General features: G+C 40.8%; 2 protein-coding genes across 2 annotated transcripts; both read right to left on the bottom strand.

Moving 5' to 3' along the window:
• Positions 1-1,504: 1,504 nt before the first annotated feature.
• Positions 1,505-7,289, bottom strand: LOC139975461 (uncharacterized). The gene is made up of 4 exons (XM_071983459.1): positions 7,179-7,289; positions 6,096-7,143; positions 4,116-6,023; positions 1,505-3,396 (listed from the first exon to the last, which is right to left on the bottom strand). Exons 1-4 carry the CDS (start codon positions 7,287-7,289, stop codon positions 3,272-3,274), a joined length of 3,192 nt encoding a protein of 1,063 aa, XP_071839560.1. The 3' UTR covers positions 1,505-3,271.
• A 5,612-nt stretch (positions 7,290-12,901) lies between these two features.
• On the bottom strand, positions 12,902-15,698 carry LOC139975197 (uncharacterized). Its single transcript, XM_071982891.1, has 2 exons — positions 15,459-15,698; positions 12,902-13,931 (listed from the first exon to the last, which is right to left on the bottom strand). The coding sequence occupies exons 1-2, from the start codon at positions 15,519-15,521 to the stop codon at positions 13,626-13,628; spliced, it is 369 nt and encodes a 122-aa protein (XP_071838992.1). The 5' UTR covers positions 15,522-15,698; the 3' UTR covers positions 12,902-13,625.
• Positions 15,699-21,572: the final 5,874 nt, after the last annotated feature.

Below are 21,572 nucleotides of genomic sequence, written 5' to 3'. Positions count from 1 at the left end.
CGTAATTTTTAAACTATTCAGGATTGGTTTGACTGGTGCTGTCAGAACATCTCCAAGTTCTTCTCCTAAGTTTTCGAAACACCCCACAATTCCGTGAAGCCTCTATGCCTGCCGACAGAACGGGATCTTGCTTGGAATTTTTTCTTAGTTTTGTCTTCTTCTTTCTTTTTTTTCATGAAATTCGTCTTATTTTGCAAGATTTATAAACATTGCATTAGTATTTCTGTTAAAGGTGATGCGGTTAGTAAATTATCAGTATATCAGTCAATTGTGTGTTATCGATGTGAGAGGTTTCGGTGTACTCTTGAAGATCTTGGACCAAAATAAGAAATACAAGCTACATATGCTCCCAACCTATAATTTGTGCGTACATTCTTTCTAACTCGAAAGCGAAATTACGATTATCTAGAATAAAGATAATAGCAGTCAGAAGATGACAGTCAAAAATGCAAACGCAGATCGCTTTTTTTTCGGGTTGTATGCATATGTACGAAATGACGGTTGCAATATTTGACCAACTCTTTTACTTCATTTGGAGAGGATACTTTTTAAATGTTTTAATACACTTTAAGTTTCTAGAATCGTGATTTAGTATATGCATAAAACTAAATACATAATGAATCCTACATTTAAACTGCGAAAGTTTATATCAATCTGTCTCAGTGACGTGTACGTGGATTCAAAAGGTGGGGAGGGGGCTATCTTGAACTCCTCCAGATTGCTTAAAGCAGGGTTTCCCTAACTTAGGTTTCCCTAACTTTACCCCCACCCCCCCCCCCACGAACCCCCTGTAGATGTTAGAGTTGCCCACGAAACCACCAACTTTTGGAGACACGATCTGAGTCATTATTATACTATAATACGCATAACAGTGATTCGTAAAAGATCAAGTATCACATGCATGGTACGGTACTACCATGGCAATATATGCGTATGGAACGCGAAAAGAGTTTATCGCTAGGTACGACTTTTGTACATTACTAAATTATATGACATATCAGATGTTAGCTCAACAAAAAGTAATCTAGTTTTTACTATCAGAAACGTCTCACGAACCCCTGGGGGTTCATGCACTCCAGGTAGGGAAGCCCTGGCTTAAAGGATTGATTTGATGAAAGGGCCAGAGGTAAATGAAGGATTATATAAATAATGGAGTATATGAACCCTTAGGTAGTTGAAGGCGACGCCGATGTAGGATGTTCTGATGGTCCTCCCCCGGAAACCAAACGACAATTTAGGCGTCGATGGTGCGCTCCGAGGAAGAATTAGACTATAAATTAATTTTATAATTAGGTCTTAGCGCAAGGTATCATTGGAAAGAGGGTTTGCAAATACCCCCCCCCCCCCGACTAAACCGGTTTCCCCCGACTGACGATGGAAGATGGGAGCCGTACCATCATGCCCCCGCCCCTTCTTTGCGCCCACACTGCTCAACGTAGGTGTGTATTTATCATCCATGTATAAACTCCCAATGTGGTCAAGAAAATGGTTGACGATCATGAAGTAAATAGAGCAAGTATCTATTAACTGCATTCATAATTTACAGAAAAAGAAAAAAAGCATGATAAGGAGAGAACGGAAACACAACACAGATAATTCTATTATTAGTTTTCAATTACGATTTCAATAAACTGATAACCACGATATATGTATCGCTTTTTTTGCCTACACCCAATAACTAATAAGAGAGCAGTTTCAAAAATTGTTCAAATTGTGAATCAGAACACTTTCGGATATACAGCAACTCAAATCTACAACTTTATTCTTAGATGGTCTGTTAAAAAAGAGAAAGCCCCATTCCTTTTCGGAATAGTCTATCTATAGCCCTTGAACTAAAAGGGAGAACAAAACACTGCCCTCTTTTACTGAGCTGCTTTCAAAGTCACCTAGCAGCTTCCGTATTCTTTGACGGCCAATACAAATAATGTGTTGTTAAGATGCGTCTGCAGAGGTTTTAATTTGAAAATAGAGAATAAGTAAGAGATAGTAGCTGGAGAAATATCATATTAAATGTGGCGCATGGTTTACCCCCCCCCCCCTCACCACCACACGCCTGCCATTTTAACCATCTTGAAACCTCCAAATTCTCATCCGGCCACATCCATTTCTTCCTCCTTCATCTCACATACAAGCCTACAACACTATTTTGTTTAGTGTACTGTTCAAATTTGATTTGTATGCGTGTGATATTCTGCTAAGTAGATAAATTGTGTCATCTCTTAAACTTCGGAATGTGAAAGCTCTTGTTCCTCAAGTTTAACTTAAAGTGTTGACATGTTATTTTTTTTCTTTTAAATGTACAAATGTCCATGGGCATGATTCTAAAATATAAAATAATAATGATAACTGGATGACATAAGCCTCATTCGTGGAACCGGTGTAACAACGCTATATTAAGTACGCCGGTATAGTAGAGAAATTACGCATCTGTCGTGGAACCGGTGTAGCAATACTATAGTGAGTATGCTTGTGTAGTAACAAAAATGACGTTCAACACAGTAGCCTAATTGTGAAAACTAGTAACACTATTTTTGAATCATCACTTTATCAGGACATTATCTTTCGACTGTTGACACAAAATTAGATCTAAGATGGGAAAAGGTCATTTTCGGTCAATTTACGAATAGGACTTACATATAGAACTTACATGTAGGGCCTTCTTATTAAATAAATGAATTAAATAATTTGAAATTAAAAAATGAAAATACTTGAAAATAGATCATTAAAAGTAAATAACGATAGCAAAAATATTAACTTTACTTCATTAACTGAACTGAAATCATCTTTGGACAAAAGAAATGAACTTTACGTAAACAGGAGTGTGTGAGGACGGGGGTGGGGTGGCGGTGGGGATGGGTTAAAAGCTTCACACTCGTCTATACCTTTTCTGTGTAGGCCTAGTACTTGATTGAAGAAATTGTAACTCTATAATTTCCATTCAATAGCTTACTACTTAGGGCGTTTGATCCGCCAAGTCAGATAAAATGCTATTAAAAACCGTTTATAGAAAGAAACAAAAAAAGGATATAAAGTGTACAGACAAACGTTCAATCAATAATATTTAAAGTCATGATGGAGTCACATGATTATTAGTGGACCAGTGCAAAATCAAGTTGAAATAAAGTAGATCAATTTGAAAGATAAATATATTTGAAAGAACTCATCAATTTTTAAATTGTGTTATGATCTACTTTCTGACGTCTTCTTTGTCGATCAATCGATAAAAGTCCATTAGATCCACTCGTGGTAGTCGGAAGTACCAAAGAAAGGGTTAGTTTTCCGGATCATTTGCGTTTCTCCTTGCAGCAATCATTCTAATTCTCTCTAACTTTCGTCTTCTGCGACTTCCATCTCCCAAATGGTGACACATACAATGTGGACATGGCTTCTCCTCTTCTGTTCAAAATACAATATCAGATAAATAAAAAATTACATTAGTCCATGAATTCTGGTGATTTTTTGGTCTATAAAGGAGGATAAAGGGCTGGGATGGTAAAAAAAATGTCAATGACATAGTCACTTGTTTTATTTACTGAATGTTTTCGCGGGGGGGGGGGGGTCTTTTTCTTTCCTTGCTTTTTTGGGTTTGTTAAACAAGATTTATCAAAGATACAATTTACTTGCTCGGTTTAGCACATGTCGGTTCACGACGTATTGCACAATACTTGCTCCATAATTCAATATATGAAATGTTTCTCTCGAAAGTGATTTAATTATTTGCATGCCACACCACGTTGTGCACCGGGTGTCATAACCAAATAGGCATGCTGGTTTCGAGCAGAATTTTTGTTGGGTTGGGCTTTACCCTTTGGAAACTCTCGACTATTACAAATTGAAGAAGAATAGTAAAAAAAGAAAGAAAAAGATCATAGCCTATACAGAAATAGCAATATACGAAAATTTACTAATGGATATTGCTATAGTCGAAATTCCATAGTTTGCCAACATGCTTCTCTAATGATGATCCATGGCATGTTTTAAGAAATATTGTGTCACAGCGAGCATGCTTAATACTGGTACAAGTAGCAGCAAGGATACTAAAATTCTAAAGAGCACCAAAGAAAACTTAACGGATGAGTTACAAAGGAACTCTCGAAGACATCACGTGTACATACCTTTACTATCACCGTCATCGACCCCACTACCTCCATCACTGCCATCACTATCTCCACCACCGCTATTGCCACCACTGCTCTCATCACCGTCACCACTACTGTTATCTTCGCCATCTCCACTTTCACTTCCATTACCACTATCGCCTCCAGTATCATCATCATCATTATCATCATCATCATTTCCTCCACTGCCACCACTGTTTCCTCCTCCACTGTCGCCACCACTGCTATGCCCACCCTCACTGTCTTCTCCGTTACTACCACCACTACTACCACCATCATGCCCACCACTGTTACCTGTCTCGCTGTCTCCACCACCATCGCCATCACTATTTCCTCCACTGTTTCCCCCGCCACCACTATTTCCTCCACTTTCGTCATCATTACCACCACTTCCATCACCGCTTTCGTCAGCACTGTTACCTCCGCTGTTACCACTATTACCACCACTGTTATGATCTCCTCCACCACTGTCACCACCTCCTCCTACACTCTCACCACCTCCTCCACCACTTTCACCACCTCCTCCACTGTTACCTCCTCCGCTGTGACCACCTCCTCCTCCACTGTCATCACCTCCTCCTCCACTGTCACCACCCCCTCCACCACTTTCACCTCCTCCTCCACTGTTACCTCCTCCGCTGTGATCACCCCCTCCACTGTCACCACCTTCTCCACTGTCACCACCTCCTCCACTGTCACCACCTCCTCCGCTGTTACCTCCGCTGTGACCACCTCCTCCACCGCTGTCACCATCTCCATCACTATCATCACCTCCTCCTCCACTGTGACCACCTCCTCCGCTGTGACCACCTCCGCTGTGACCACTATTACCACCACTGTTATGACCCCCGCCGCCACTGTCGCCGCCTCCTCCTCCACTGTGACCACCTCCACCACTGTGACCACCTCCTCCGCTGTGACCACCTCCTCCGCTGTTACCTCCGCTGTGACCACCTCCTCCACCGCTGTCACCACCTCCATCACTATCACCACCTCCTCCTTCACTATGACCACCTCCTCCGCTGTGACCATCTCCTCCGCTATGACCGCCATCACTGTGACCACCTCCTCCGCTATGACCGCCACCACTGTTACCACCTCCTCCTCCACCACTGTTACCACCTCCTCCGCTATGACCACCTCCTCCACTGTGACCCCCTCCACCACTGTGACCTCCTCCACCACCGCTGTGACCACCTCCTCCTCCACTGTGACCACCTCCACCACTGTTATCACCTCCTCCGCTATGACCACCTCCTCCACTGTGACCCCCTCCACCACTGTGACCTCCTCCACCACCGCTGTGACCACCTCCTCCTCCACTGTGACCCCCTCCACCGCTGTGACCGCCTCCACCGCTGTGACCACCTCCGCCTCCGCCACCTCCTCCACCACCACTGTGTTCTCCTCCTCCGCTGTGACCTCCTTGTCCTCCGCTGTGTCCGCCTCCACCACTGTGCCCACCTCCTCCACTGTGACCACCTCCTCCACTGTGACCACCTCCGCTGTGACCACCTCCGCCACCACCCCCTCCGCCACCACCATCGCCACCACCACCGCTGTGACCACCTCCTCCGCTGTGACCGCCGCCCCCGCTATGACCACCTCCACCGCTGTGACCACCTCCTCCGCTGTGACCACCTACACCACTGTTACCTCCTCCTCCACCACTGTGACCACCTTCTCCACCACTGTGACCGCCTCCTCCGCTGTGACCACCTCCTCCGCTGTGACCGCCATGCCCGCTATGACCACCTCCACCACTGTGACCACCTCCTCCTCCACTGTGACCGCCTCCTCCGCTGTGACCGCCTCCTCCACTGTGACCACCTCCTCCGCTATGACCACCTCCACCACTGTGACCATCTCCTCCTCCACTGTGACCGCCTCCACCGCTGTGACCACCTCCGCCTCCGCCACCTCCTCCTCCACCACCACCTCCACTGCCACCATCGCCACCTCCACCGCTGTGACCACCTCCTCCGCTGTGACCGCCTCCCCCGCTGTGGCCACCTCCACCACTGTGACCACCTCCTCCTCCACTGTGGCCGCCTCCTCCGCTGTGTCCACCTCCGCCTCCTCCTCCAACACCACCTCCGCCGCCGCCACCATCTCCTCCGCCATCGCCACCTCCTCCGCTGTGACCACCTCCTCCGCTGTGACCACCTCCACCACTGTGGCCACCTCCACCACTGTGACCACCTCCCCCGCTGTGACCACCTCCACCGCTGTGACCGCCTCCTCCGCTGTGACCACCTCCTCCGCTGTGACCGCCATGCCCGCTATGACCACCTCCACCGCTGTGACCACCTCCTCCTCCACTGTGACCGCCTCCTCCGCTGTGACCGCCTCCTCCACTGTGACCACCTCCTCCGCTATGACCACCTCCACCACTGTGACTATCTCCTCCTCCACTGTGACCGCCTCCACCGCTGTGACCACCTCCGCCTCCGCCACCTCCTCCACCACCACCACCTCCACTGCCACCATCGCCACCTCCACCGCTGTGACCACCTCCTCCGCTGTGACCGCCTCCCCCGCTGTGGCCACCTCCACCACTGTGACCACCTCCTCCTCCACTGTGGCCGCCTCCTCCGCTGTGTCCCCCTCCGCCTCCTCCTCCAACACCACCTCCGCCGCCGCCACCATCTCCTCCGCCATCGCCACCTCCTCCGCTGTGACCACCTCCTCCGCTGTGACCACCTCCACCACTGTGGCCACCTCCACCACTGTGACCACCTCCCCCGCTGTGACCACCTACACCGCTGTGAGCACCTCCTCCGCCACCGCCACCTCCTCCGCTGTGTCCACCTCCTCCACTTTGACCACCTCCACCACTGTTACCTCCTGCACCACCGCTGTGACCACCTCCTCCTTCTCCGCCACCACCTCCTCCTCCGCCACCTCCGCCACCTTCTCCTCCTCCGCCACCTCCACCATTGTTACCTCCGCTGTGATCTTCTCCTCCACCACCTCCGCCTCCTCCGCCTCCTCCACCTCCTCCTCCTCCGCCACCTCCTCCTCCGCCACCTCCTCCTCCGCCACCTCCACCATTGTTACCTCCGATGTGATCTTCTCCTCCACCACCTCCGCCTCCGCCTCCGCCTCCTCCGCCTCCTCCACCTCCTCCTCCTCCGCCACCTCCTCCTCCTCCTCCGCCACCTCCACCATTGTTACCTCCGCTGTGATCTTCTCCTCCACCTCCGCCTCCTCCTCCGCCTCCTCCTCCTCCGCCTCCACCCCAACCACCTCCTCCACCCCAACCTCTATCTTCGACAGTTTCTTGACTGTTCTCATTGGTATTCGTGTCTTTCTTTTGCGTGAATAAATCCTGTGGAAATATAAAATGTAGTAGACAATGAACTTGTTTTTCATAAGTTTGTAAAGTTTAAGTGTTTTTTTCCTGGGTAACTTTAATTTTGATTGTTAGTTATTCCTTTAATTCTGAAAGGGTAGACGCCTGTAGTAGCGCAACCACTTTAATAAATGAGCCCCAGATGTTTTAAGCGTAGTTAACCAAACTTAAGCGTGGTATAGAACCGTAACGTGGATTGATTGTATATAGGTCTACAAAATATCAAAATTGATTTTGTGCCTAAAATCATGTCTATACAGGCTTCATGTTACTCATGCTCGAAGAGTGATTCCTCACTCTGAGTAAAGAATCAAGAACAATATTCGATCTGTTATCAGTATGGTATAATTAATAGATATGGTTCATGAAGAGAAATAAACTATTAAAGCTGATATTCCGATAAAAATCTGTTACGATCCTCTGTTAGAATAAACCGTATCGGTGCATTAAAGAATGACTTTAGGTACAAAATAATTTTTTTATATGTTGTAGACCGCTAAAACCCACTATTATTTAGTCAGTAGGTTGTATTTCTATAATGCTTTTTTAATTTTTGAGATGAGAAACGACCTTTAAATAGTTGGGGTTTATCAGCTAAAGTGACTGGACTCTGTAGTCTAATACAAAGACCGTTAGGTCAGTTCCTCATATGCAAATACAAACCCATCGAGGAAGCATAAGACTATGATGGCCTAACTAGCCACTCTTTAATCGTCAAATTAGCTTTAAAGGGAGCATTCGAGAGACATAGCAGATTTTTTAAAGGTGAATAACTTGAAATCTGGAATAGTTTAAGAAATGACACTCATTTTGTTCTCTCTCTTGTCTAGAACCTTGACATATCGACGCTTAACATCTACCTATCATCATCTCTTAAAGCAGGGTTTCAGTAACTTTATCCCCCCACGAACCCCCTGTGGATGTCAGAGTTGTCCACGAACCCCCAACTTTTCAAGACACGATCTGAGTCATTTATTATACTATAATACGCAAAACAGTGCTTCGTACAAGATCAAGTACAAGATAAAAAACAAGAGATGAAGAAATATTTAGTTGGAAACTTCAAGATCAGTTTAGCTCTTTATCTGCACGACGTACTGTCATGCGTACACCAACTTCACCAAGTCATGCGGTCTGTGTCTGCTTCATAGTTCAATTATTTATCACATGCACGGTACGGTACTACTATGGCAACAAATGCGTATGGAACGCGAAAAGAGTTTGTCGATATGGTACGACTTTTGTACATTACTAAATTATATGATATATCAGATTTTAGTTCAACAAAAGTACTCTACTTTTGACTTTCATAGTCGTCGCACGAATCCCATGGGATGGACTCTCGCAACCCTGGGGGTTCATGCACCCCAGTTAGGGAACCCCTGTCTTAAAGGAATGATTGTGGTCTAAAAACATATAATTTAAAGAAATTAAAAAGTACACAAGGTAAGCAGAAACAATGTATACAATTCAAAGGTTTGCAAATGAAAACTATAAGACAGTTTCATTCAAGAATCGGACACAAACTTTCTGTTATGTACGAATTAGGTTACGATGCATCATCAATTAGCAACATACTATATAAATTGATCTCTTAAGTTAAACTGAAATGTATCTATGTAGCTTTTTGACGTGACAAATAGGTCCTTAAATAAATTGCTTGTTTTGTTGCTGGATATTGAGATATTGGGAGAAATGTTATCCATCATCGGCATATCTGGACGTAAGATAATAATATGCAAGAAATATTTTCTTATCTCAATGTAAACATAGTTTGGTGTTCAAATACCAAGATTTCTTATCTAAAGTATTTAACCATTAAGATATCCCAAGTATCCAGATAGGAGATATTAATATATTATTATGTGAATATTAAAAAATATTAGGATATTCAAAGACAAGTTTTTAATTTCTAAATTTTACGACCAATAAAAGAATTCTCATTTACATACAAGTTCTTAGTAGGTCTATTTAAAGATCTAGTTAGAAAGGAAGACTTTCCAGAGGCGAGTTCTGAATATTATATAAATATCTTAACATTACGATATTGACTTCTGCGGACACAATATAACTTAATAATCAAACATGTCAACTTTAAGATATTCCGATATTCGATATAAAAGATCTTTCATTATCTTTCAATATCTAAAGTATCTTATAGCATCATGACGAAGCAGCTGCTTTAAGATCAATAAATGTTAAGCAGAAGAGTATACTTACTTCCAAATCTCTCTTCGTTCGCACAGGACCCGCCGTTCCACATTGCAAAATGCTGACCAAAACTAGCAGAAGAATCGCTTTCTTCATGTTTGGTTCGCAACACTCTCCCCTGCTATAAAATGATGAGTTAAAGCACTAATAAGAGATGGGGTTCACCTTTTAATGACCAAAAACCTAATGAATGGAACACCTTGGCCAAAGATGGAACATAGAATAACCTCTATCAGCCTACACGATTCTATAAATGATGTTCATGCTCGTTTTGTGTGGGCTATTTAATGCCTCTACATTAGCAAACAAGTTCGACTTATGACTTTGGATTTAACCGCACCCTTTGCCCTCTTAACAATTCTTTGTCAAACAATTGTAGAAGACAAGTAGAATTAAAAGTGGAGTATTTTGTTTACCAGGGGGAGTGTTCCCCGACTCCTGCAGTTGGAAGCATGTAATAAAAGTTATTTGAGTTCATCAGTCGACATACTGGCGCGTCGTCTTGTCTAAGTTAAAGCACGTATAAGAGTTATCCATGAATGTACAATCGTTTACGAAAGTCCTTACCGCGATTATTAATCGTTTCTCGTGTTTTACACCAATTAACGTATCGGTACTAGAAACGTTCAGGTCCTCAATCTGGATAAATTACACAAATTTCGAGTATCACACAACACGCACACATACATAAATAAATAAAATATATAATATATGATAAATATATGATATATATATATATATATATATATATATATATATATATATATATATATATATGATATATATATATATATATATATATATATATTTACATTTATATATATATATATATATATATATATAAGCCGTTGATCCCACGCAGAAACAAATATGTCCGTTAATGATTGATGAGAGATCATTACATGTAAAGGTCATATTAGATGGTATCTGTGTTCAAGTATGATACTCTAATCCTTACACAGGCCAGGGAGATGCAGCATTTTGTACAGACGTCAAATACAGCAACATAACCGTACGTACATGTTGATATTGGTACTGAACTTTTTTCGAGCAAAAAATATCTTAGTTACTTACGGTGGAGTAGCATGTGTAAATGTTGCAAAAAGTTGTCAACTTTGTGAGCAGCTCTGTAATTCTATAGCCAGTCTCGAACGCGGGGGTGGGGGGGGGGTAACGGTGTGAAAGACCTCAACGCCACAAATAATGAGCGGATCCGCCCCTGGTAGCAATTTGGAATGTACACAGTCTTGTTCAGGATCGTCAACATGTTGCCACACAGATATTTCACCCTCAAAATGACATAATATATAGAAATTGCTAGCAAAAACATTAACAACCATCTGTAACAGTGTAACAGTGTAACGACCTCATCATGTAGATTACAATGACCATTATAAAACTCTTGCAGTGATCCTTAGCAACCAGCTGTAACGGTAAAAAATATCTACCTCGCCATACACTGATCAGCATAGGTAAAAAGTATCGACCTCAGCATGTAATGAACATTGATCCTTAACGAACTGCTACATATGTTTAAGATGTCAACCTTAACATGGAATATGCAGTGATCCTTAACATCCCACTGCAATGGTATAAGATGTCTACCTTACTACTCTGATCAGCATAGGTAAAAAGTGTCGACCTCAGCATGTAATAAGCATTGATCCTTAACGAACTGCTGCATATGTTTAAGATGTCAACCTTAACATGGAATATGCAGTGATCCTTAACATCTCACTGCAATGGTATAAGATGTCTACCTTACTACACTGATCAGCATAGGTAAAAAGTGTCGACCTCAGCATGTAATAAGCATTGATCCTCAACATACTGCATTGGTAGGTTTGAGATGTTGACCTCCACATGTAATGTTTAGTGATCCTTAACAGCCTCCCGTTATGGTGTAAGATATCTACCTCACCATACACTAATCAGCATAGGTGAAAAGTGTCGACCTCAGCATGTAATAAACACTGATCCTTAACAAACTGCTTGCATAGGATTAACCTCAATATGTAATGCAAAAGGGTTATAAACAAAAGTATTACCATTGACCATATAAATGAAGTTTACAGAGATTTTTAACTCCTTCTTCTTGTCTAAGATGTCGACCTCAACATGTAATATGCAAAACTGGTTACAAATTGATTTACACGTTTGAGAACGTAACCTTAAAAGCATATATACATATATCTGGAAAGGTGAGGAACAGTTAATGAGTTCCAACTGATGTGTGTTAAAATTTCTTAACATGTGTTACACTTAGGACCAGTTTCTACTGTGAGGGATTACAGAGATCAAAGTGTATCTCAATACGTTTGTGAAGTTCTGAGGGCTTTGAACTCTGGACCCCCACTAGGGTCCTGGAACACTTTCCAGAGAAACGTAAGTGTAATTCATTATGTATTGCATGTCTTTTTTGCGCTCCAAATACGCTAAGAAAGCTGCAGCTTCTGGGGCCCTGGACTCCCAACCAGTGTACAGTTTATGATGATCAAGCAATCTGCTCGCGATTTTGTTGACTTATATTTCGAAGTGTTACTCTTCTAGTCACTGCAGTCGGTCGCAAAACCCTCGTCGGTCTCGAAATCGATCATTATCCGCCTTGAAAAAATGGTGAATGTACGACCCTGATTATTTCGCTATATTAAAGGTTTGTCACAAATTTGAATTTCATGCCCAAAACAAAAAAAATTCAACAATGTTCATAAAGTTAAATTTCGTTCACCGATGAAACGTGGGGTGGGTGGGGTGAGACATGTCACCCTAGCCCCTTGATGTGCAACTTTATACAGGTGTATTTTTGTACTTCCAACTGTTTGCTTGCGCCCCATCTCTAATTTTGACATTTCTGATGCCGCCATTGCAGATGGGGTTAAAACTAGTTCGTCTTCACTAGCTAAGATGTGCACAATAGTTACATTTAGTAGATCATTCACGTTTTGATTACACGTTTGCATCGTTATGCTTTATAGAACGTGATGCATGCCGGGACGTTCTGTCTTAAGAATGTCAAAGATTACGCTTGCAATTCAGAAATCAGCTTTGATGTAAGCAACATTCATTTATTAGTACATAAGTTGTGCCCACATTTTCACGGAATAATCTTGTTAGGGGAGGGCAGCAGCACCCCACCCGCCTCCTACGCCTCTGCGGTCGATTATGCAGTAAATGAAAAGCATATCTAGAAGACATGAAACAACCATCAAACATCAAATAGGCAATTAGTCTATTGTAATTATCATACCATATAGTCACGCCGGGATACATTATCCATTTTAAAATCACCAGTTTAATTTAACTGGTGAATTCCTATCATGTAATATTCCGTTGGCTTTAACGTACCTTAATCTATTCATTGTCCTGTTCTACGTAGGGTTATATCCACTAAACCATCATACTAAACTAAACAACATCGGACAAAAGTGGTTCCGTCGGGGGATTGGTTGCACTCTTCTGGAGAAGAATAGAAATACTACTAAAGGTGTTAGCTCCCACCCCATCACCCTTCCTTGCGTTTAGAGCCTCTATTGTTGGTGGTCAGGGTGGCCCTCCCCACAAAACAAATTCAAAGTGAAGAGGTTAAATGGTGCATTCGGAGGCATATTTAGACATTAAATTAAGTCTACACTTAGGTCTAAACGAAATGGAATGATAATAATATACGTTTAAAGTTTGAAGAAATCCCCCGACTAAACGGTTTTTCTCCCGACTGACAATTGAGATGTGGGCCATACCCCCCCCCCCCCTCCACCCTCTCTTCTTTGGGAACGCTATAGTTATACACTACATCTTTTGCGCAAATGTAACTAAATATTTCCCCAACTATAAACTGTGGTGCCTTTAATCCGTTCAGATAGGCGTTTGACAAAACTATGCTACTGTGTGGGAAAGTATAATCCTTCGTCTTTTCCATTGTAATAACCATATTAAACACCAAATCATCTGCCTCCTCCTCCTCCGCCTCCTCCTCCGCCTCCTCCTCCGCCTCCTCCTCCGCCTTCTCCAACTCCTCCACCAACCCGGCCCCATCCTTCTCCTCCTCCACCCCCTCCCCATCCTCCATTGCTTCCTGCACCACCAGGGAAGACTGCAGCGTCATCAGATGAGCCACTGTAGTAATCATAAAACGGGTAGGTAGGATATGCACTCTCCACCGGGGGGCGTGTCCTAGGGTTTCGTCGCACGCACTGGAATCTGGTAGAAGCAGATTGTCTTAGTTCGAGGTCATCAGCTCGATTGATACCCTAATAAAAGCAAAATTATAATCGTGAGTGGTGGCACATTAAGTATACGACATTTTCGTCCTGGGTAAAATACCTAATTACGTAACTAATTTTGTCAGTTACAATAATGTCTCTCTGTACATTCCATACATTCAACCGCTATAAATAAAATATTTATATCGTTTATAAGTTCATATCGTTTATAAGTGCGGGTCGTTGGAACCGATTCCCTATGTAGGACAGAGGTGTAGGGGCATCCTTCCCCAGAAAAATAATAATGATTTGGGTCTTTAAAGCTAATTTCGAAGTTTAGTGTGAGGTTGAAAAGGGGTGTATACCACCCCCCCCCCCCATCCACCCCCAATGAAATCATCGCCTGGTATTCATCACCTTATACCGACGGTTATTCAGAGTGTTCTGGGCGGATGATGGTTCGGTGAACCCAGTTACTATTACTTCTTTTTGGCTGTGAGCATAGTTATATAGATAATTGTTTGTTGCATTCATTGTCTTTGCTTTCATTTTGAAATTCACAGATAAATGTAAGAAAACAGTCGTAATTCATCTGCATCTATATAGTACAGTCTGGTACCTCATTGCTCTCCCTCTCTCTCTCTCTCTTTCTACGGTTGTGTGGGTGAAATAAGACTAAATTTGGGAAGAGATAGGAAAGGGCCCAACAAACTATTCGGGGGTTTGTTTGAGAACTAGGCTGCATATGTATGCAAACAAATGTGAATCATAGCCGGATGAAAAGAAAAACACAACTATAGTTGATTGTGTACGAAGGAAAATTGGTCTCTTCTGTGTCTATACACACCCTGCTATGTGGTGACCGTGAAAAAGAAAATGTACAACAGTTTTAGCATTAGCTAAACCTCGTTGGTCGTATACTATGATCATGAATTGATGCATGAATGGTGACTTTTTATATGTTAAACTTCATTAAAGGATGATTTTATGCACAAAATTTCAATCTTAATTTGTTGTAGACCGTTAGAAAACACTGGTAGTAGTCCAGGTTTATATTTCTTGAAAATGTTAATTTGCTTAGGAACGACCCTTTAAACACCAGCTGCTCGTCAATAAAAGTGACTGGACCTATAATTAGCCTAACTTACATAGGCTACCATTTATAGGGCAGTTCCTCAGATGCAACACAAAACTAAATGGTAAAACAAGGTTTATATGGCCTTAAGGTACTACGTTTACAGTGCTTTAACAAATTGATAGAGGACAAAATTGTGTCAAACGCCATCCAATGATACTACTGTTGTTTGTGAATGAACACGCCGTGGATGATGACATTTATAGAACGATTGAATAACATTAACATTTAGGGCTGCTTTCATGAAGAGCAGATACACATCAATTGAAGTAGCATACCAGAGATTGGGCATATTTTTATTTAAAGGTCAATATCTTTCTAAACCGAAAAAAAAGCAGAGATCGCACCCAAATATATATGGTTGCATGGACATTGACTAAGACACTGCCTAAAGTCATTCTTTCATTAAATACACAAAGACAAAGTAACTATATACTTACCACTGCGCTGACAGCCAAAGTTAACAGAAATAGTAACCACGGTATTTCATTTTGCCGTTTCATGTTAAACTAATTGTCCAAGGATATTAGTGCAAAAAGTCCAACCACAATAAATCTGTCGATGTTTTTAATTGCAAAAGTATATAATTTTGTTTGGTTCTCTTGGTGTTTTAGAATTGTATAAAGCTGGCCATACGACCTCGTATCTCTTACTAATGATGTTTTTAACCCTGCGAGTGTATGTGCCTGATAACATAGAAAAACCCGATATAGAGTTCAAGAAACCGTTAAAGCGACAAACTTACTTTTGCCTAGATATACGCTCAATAGCTGCAACTAATTACAAAGAAGATATACATATGAGGTTAATAACTTTTCATTCCATATTCTGTAATATTATAACGGTTTAAAATAAGTTTAATTGATTTTAAAAGAAAATTTTGGAAATTTTTTAATTTGCATAAATGAAAATGACAGCATACGGTTTACAATGTTATACTATTTATTGAAACCTTAAATGCTAAAAATATTTCATTTATTTATCGGTGATGCGTCACTTTAAGCTTTGATATATAAGAAAGCTTGACCTATATTCAGTGTTCTGTAAAGTCATAGCAACAATGAAATAATACCTTGAAATTTTAGATGTAGTTGCTGGTGCAGACTCAATCCAATCAGTTAAGGCAACTTAATGAAAAGTAATAAAAAACATCCATTGTAATATTAGATTCCAAATATGTTTATTAAATTATTAGCGGGTATAGAGTATAACCTTTTTTTTTTCTTTTCTTTTTTTTCCCTCCGTTTATTCAGATTGCATGTAATATTTACAGTGATTCTTAAGTAACAGATACAATGATTCGCATATTTACAATTATAATTCACCTACTCCTTGCAGTGTTCTGACAGAAAACAGACACAACTAATAACCGGAGCCGATGACAAGCATATAATTTGGGTATATGGATAACATATCGTTCAAGCATTACTGGAATAGACCTTGGCATGGAGCAAAAGCTTGTAGCAAGTCAGGGAAGTTAACACGGTTTTTCCTAGATCTAGACAATCTCAAATTATTAAACGTTCGATACTAATTGCAAACTTGAACTTAAAGAAAAACTCATTTATATCTGGTACGCGACTTGTTAGTCTGCAATCATATATATAATACTTCATGTGTAGATTAAGAAAATTGTATGGTGTATAGCACCTGTACCCCAGCCCAAAAAAAATGTCTTGTTTTGAGAAGAAGAACTGTTTCTCTAGAAAACGCATTTCTACGTCTAAAATAAAAGAAGCGGTGAAGCGACACTCCCAAAAGAGGTGTTCTAAACTTTCCACTTCGACGTTACAAAAAGAGCATAAACTAGAATCTACTTTACCCATCAAGGTAAGGAGTTTATTGGCTGCAGTGATTCTAGGTAAGAACTTAAATTGGAAATACTGCAGCTTAGTTTCGGACACAGTGAACCGAGGCATGCTAAAGATGCGACTCCAGTCACTGTCTGTTAGCTCCCTAAAACTTGTATTCCATTTCTTTACGGCGATTGGGGCATTAGAAATATTACGTAAGTGGTATTTGTAAATTAATTGAGAAATAGAGGTCGCCCGCATTACATTGTTGTACCAGTCAATATTAACATTGGAAGAGTCGTTTCTTTGGCAACCTGACCATCTTCACTCCTTCGGGATACAACTGATTAAAAACCCCAGTAAATAGTAATAGCAAAGAATCTATATGGAATTAAGCTTTAAAGCGATCGCACGTTAGAGGCTTACCCGCGTTGTCAAAGAGATCACTTACGAACTTAACATTTTTATCAAACAAATGACCATACATTATAGTACTGTTGTTAATGCGAATGAATGAGTTGTTCCAGATCATTTGATTGCCAAAACTTTTCTTTGGGGGCTAAAGGAAATTTCGCACCAGGCACAAGCAATTAGCCCACAAAAGAATTTTTTATATTGATTACATCGTTCTTAGAACAGTTACTCTGAAAAATCAAATTCTTGCCGTAAGAGTTCAAGTGCATATCAAAAAAGATCTTCCAAGGGCCTTTATTATCATTACAATATCTTCTAATCCATGTACACTTTAAACTATTTATGAAACTTGGGACATGGGTAACCTTTAGCCCTCCGTCGTAGTTCAAGCGAAACAAGTCATTTCCATCACTCGTAAACGAAATACCTAAAATGTTAACTGGACCCTGAGTGACATTAACATTGAGGGTGTTTACAAAATGTGGAGTACGAGTAATGAACGGGCCTAATGGGAATAAGTTTGACTTGAATAAATTAATTGATAGACCAGACGCAGTTTCAGTCTATTGAGGATACGCAGAGTCTCGTCAATAGATTCTCTGCTACCATCAAGGAAAAACGTCGTGTCGTCGGCATATTGCATAATTTTACTTCCCTATTGTAAATAGTGGTTATAGAGTATAACCTGCATCCAGAGATAAACAAATGATAATGGTTAAAGATTCCAAGACGAATCTACTAATGCATTTCCTGCTAATATCATCAGTAACGATTAAAATGGGAGTCCAGCGGGGTACAAGTCGAGTACAGATGTAAGTACACAGTACGAGTATATGGTATTGATTAGGTGGACATGTTATTTATAGTCAGTGGCTTGCACGTGATATAGAAGTGCGGGAGAGAGGTGACTAGGACTAGAGTTATGGGTTGCAGTCTGATAAAACAAGTAGCGAATGAGGGGGTGGCAGGGGGTTCATTGAATGCGATCCCATGTTGGGACGGTGGTAGTCCTCCCTCCGTATTGCTTTTCAAAGTTTAGAGAACAAAAGGTGCATTCCAAGGCATGTTTATAGACTACAAATTACTTCTGATAATAATTAGATTTAAACACAAGGTTGGCTTAAGAATTTTTTTTTGGAAGAAATAAATGCCCCGACTGCGAGGAGGTTGGTGACCTTGCTTTAACACTACCTTCTGCCGACATTGTTCAAATAGCGAATTCAGTTTCGAGTGTTATGGACCCTGTTAGATACTGCTAAAACACCAATAAAGCATGCTTCCGTTAAATTTAACACTACCTAGTGCCGTCATTGTTCAAGTAACGTATTCAGTTTCGAGTGTTGTGGACCCTGTTAAATACTGTTAATAACCAATAAAGTATACAAGAATCTTCTGTTAGTTTTAACACTACCTAGTGCCGTCATTGTCGCAAGTAACGTATTCAGTTTCGAGTGTTGTGGACCCTGTTAGATACTGCTAACCAATAAAGTATACAAAACGTGTCTGTTAAATTCAACACTACCTAGTGCCGTCATTGTTCAAGTAACGTATTCAGTTTCGAGTGTTGTGGACCCTGTTAAGTACTGCTAACCAATAAAGTATACAAGAATCTTCTGTTAGCTTTAACACTACCTAGTGCCGTCATTGTTCAAGTAACGTATTCATTTTCTAGTGTCGTGGACCCTGTTAGATACTGTTAATAACCAATAAAGTATACAAGACTCTTCTGTTAGCTTTAACACTACCTTGTGCCGTCATTGTCACAAGTAACGTATTCTGTTCGAGTGTCGTGGACCCTGTTAAATACTGTTAATAACCAATAAAGTATACAAAACGCGTCTGTTAAATTCAACACTACCTTATGCCGTCATTGTCACAAGTAACGTATTCAGTTTCGAGTGTTGTGGACCCTGTTAAATACTGCTAATAACCAATAAAGTATACAAGACTCTTCTGTTAGCTTTAACACTACCTTGTGCCGTCATTGTTCAAGTAACGTATTCAGTTTCGAGTGTTGTGGACCCTGTTAGATACTGCTAACCAATAAAGTATACAAGAATCTTCTGTTAGCTTTAACACTACCTAGTGCCGTCATTGTTCAAGTAACGTATTCATTTTCTAGTGTCGTGGACCCTGTTAGATACTGTTAATAACCAATAAAGTATACAAGACTCTTCTGTTAGCTTCAACACTACCTTGTGCCGTCATTGTCACAAGTAACGTATTCTGTTCGAGTGTCGTGGACCCTGTTAAATACTGTTAATAACCAATAAAGTATACAAAACGCGTCTGTTAAATTCAACACTACCTTATGCCGTCATTGTCACAAGTAACGTATTCAGTTTCGAGTGTTGTGGACCCTGTTAAATACTGCTAATAACCAATAAAGTATACAAGACTCTTCTGTTAGCTTTAACACTACCTTGTGCCGTCATTGTTCAAGTAACGTATTCAGTTTCGAGTGTTGTGGACCCTGTTAAATACTGCTAATAACCAATAAAGTATACAAGAATCTTCTGTTAGCTTTAACACTACCTAGTGCCGTCATTGTTCAAGTAACGTATTCATTTTCTAGTGTCGTGGACCCTGTTAGATACTGTTAATAACCAATAAAGTATACAAGACTCTTCTGTTAGCTTTAACACTACCTTGTGCCGTCATTGTCACAAGTAACGTATTCTGTTCGAGTGTCGTGGACCCTGTTAAATACTGTTAATAACCAATAAAGTATACAAAACGCGTCTGTTAAATTCAACACTACCTTATGCCGTCATTGTCACAAGTAACGTATTCAGTTTCGAGTGTTGTGGACCCTGTTAAATACTGCTAATAACCAATAAAGTATACAAGACTCTTCTGTTAGCTTTAACACTACCTTGTGCCGTCATTGTTCAAGTAACGTATTCAGTTTCGAGTGTTGTGGACCCTGTTAGATACTGCTAACCAATAAAGTATACAAGAATCTTCTGTTAGCTTTAACACTACCTAGTGCCGTCATTGTTCAAGTAACGTATTCATTTTCTAGTGTCGTGGACCCTGTTAGATACTGTTAATAACCAATAAAGTATACAAGACTCTTCTGTTAGCTTCAACACTACCTTGTGCCGTCATTGTCACAAGTAACGTATTCTGTTCGAGTGTCGTGGACCCTGTTAAATACTGTTAATAACCAATAAAGTATACAAAACGCGTCTGTTAAATTCAACACTACCTTATGCCGTCATTGTCACAAGTAACGTATTCAGTTTCGAGTGTTGTGGACCCTGTTAAATACTGCTAATAACCAATAAAGTATACAAGACTCTTCTGTTAGCTTTAACACTACCTTGTGCCGTCATTGTTCAAGTAACGTATTCAGTTTCGAGTGTTGTGGACCCTGTTAAATACTGCTAATAACCAATAAAGTATACAAGAATCTTCTGTTAGCTTTAACACTACCTAGTGCCGTCATTGTTCAAGTAACGTATTCATTTTCTAGTGTCGTGGACCCTGTTAGATACTGTTAATAACCAATAAAGTATACAAGACTCTTCTGTTAGCTTTAACACTACCTTGTGCCGTCATTGTCACAAGTAACGTATTCTGTTCGAGTGTCGTGGACCCTGTTAAATACTGTTAATAACCAATAAAGTATACAAAACGCGTCTGTTAAATTCAACACTACCTTATGCCGTCATTGTCACAAGTAACGTATTCAGTTTCGAGTGTTGTGGACCCTGTTAAATACTGCTAATAACCAATAAAGTATACAAGACTCTTCTGTTAGCTTTAACACTACCTAGTGCCGTCATTGTTCAAGTAACGTATTCTGTTCGAGTGTTGTGGACCCTGTTAGATACTGCTAACCAATAAAGTATACAAAACGCGTCTGTTAAATTCAACACTACCTAGTGCTGTCATTGTTCAAGTAACGTATTCATTTTCTAGTGTTGTGGACCCTGTTAAATACTGCTAATAACCAATAAAGTATACAAGACTCTTCTGTTAGTTTTAACACTACCTTATGCCGTCATTGTCACAAGTAACGTATTCTGTTCGAGTGTCGTGGACCCTGTTAAATACTGTTAATAACCAATAAAGTATACAAGACTCTTCTGTTATTTTTAACACTACCTTGTGCCGTCATTGTTCAAGTAACGTATTCAGTTTCGAGACGCTTCCGTTCTTTTTAAGTATATACGAGGCAATAGCAACAACATTATAATCAATGGACATCAATAGTTTCAGGACCATTGTAAACCATAAACACGTACCACAAGACTTGTCATTTTATGTACATCGTAACTTTGTTATCTGGATTATCAAGTGTTGTTTATCTTACTTAGTAAAACTGAAAGACGATAAACA

This window comes from Apostichopus japonicus, chromosome 10, assembly GCF_037975245.1.
Source record: "Apostichopus japonicus isolate 1M-3 chromosome 10, ASM3797524v1, whole genome shotgun sequence".
In the NCBI taxonomy this organism is placed as follows: Eukaryota; Metazoa; Echinodermata; class Holothuroidea; order Aspidochirotida; family Stichopodidae; genus Apostichopus; species Apostichopus japonicus.
The sequence above is the reverse complement of the archived record's forward strand: the minus strand, read 5'-3'. Positions and strand labels throughout refer to the sequence as shown.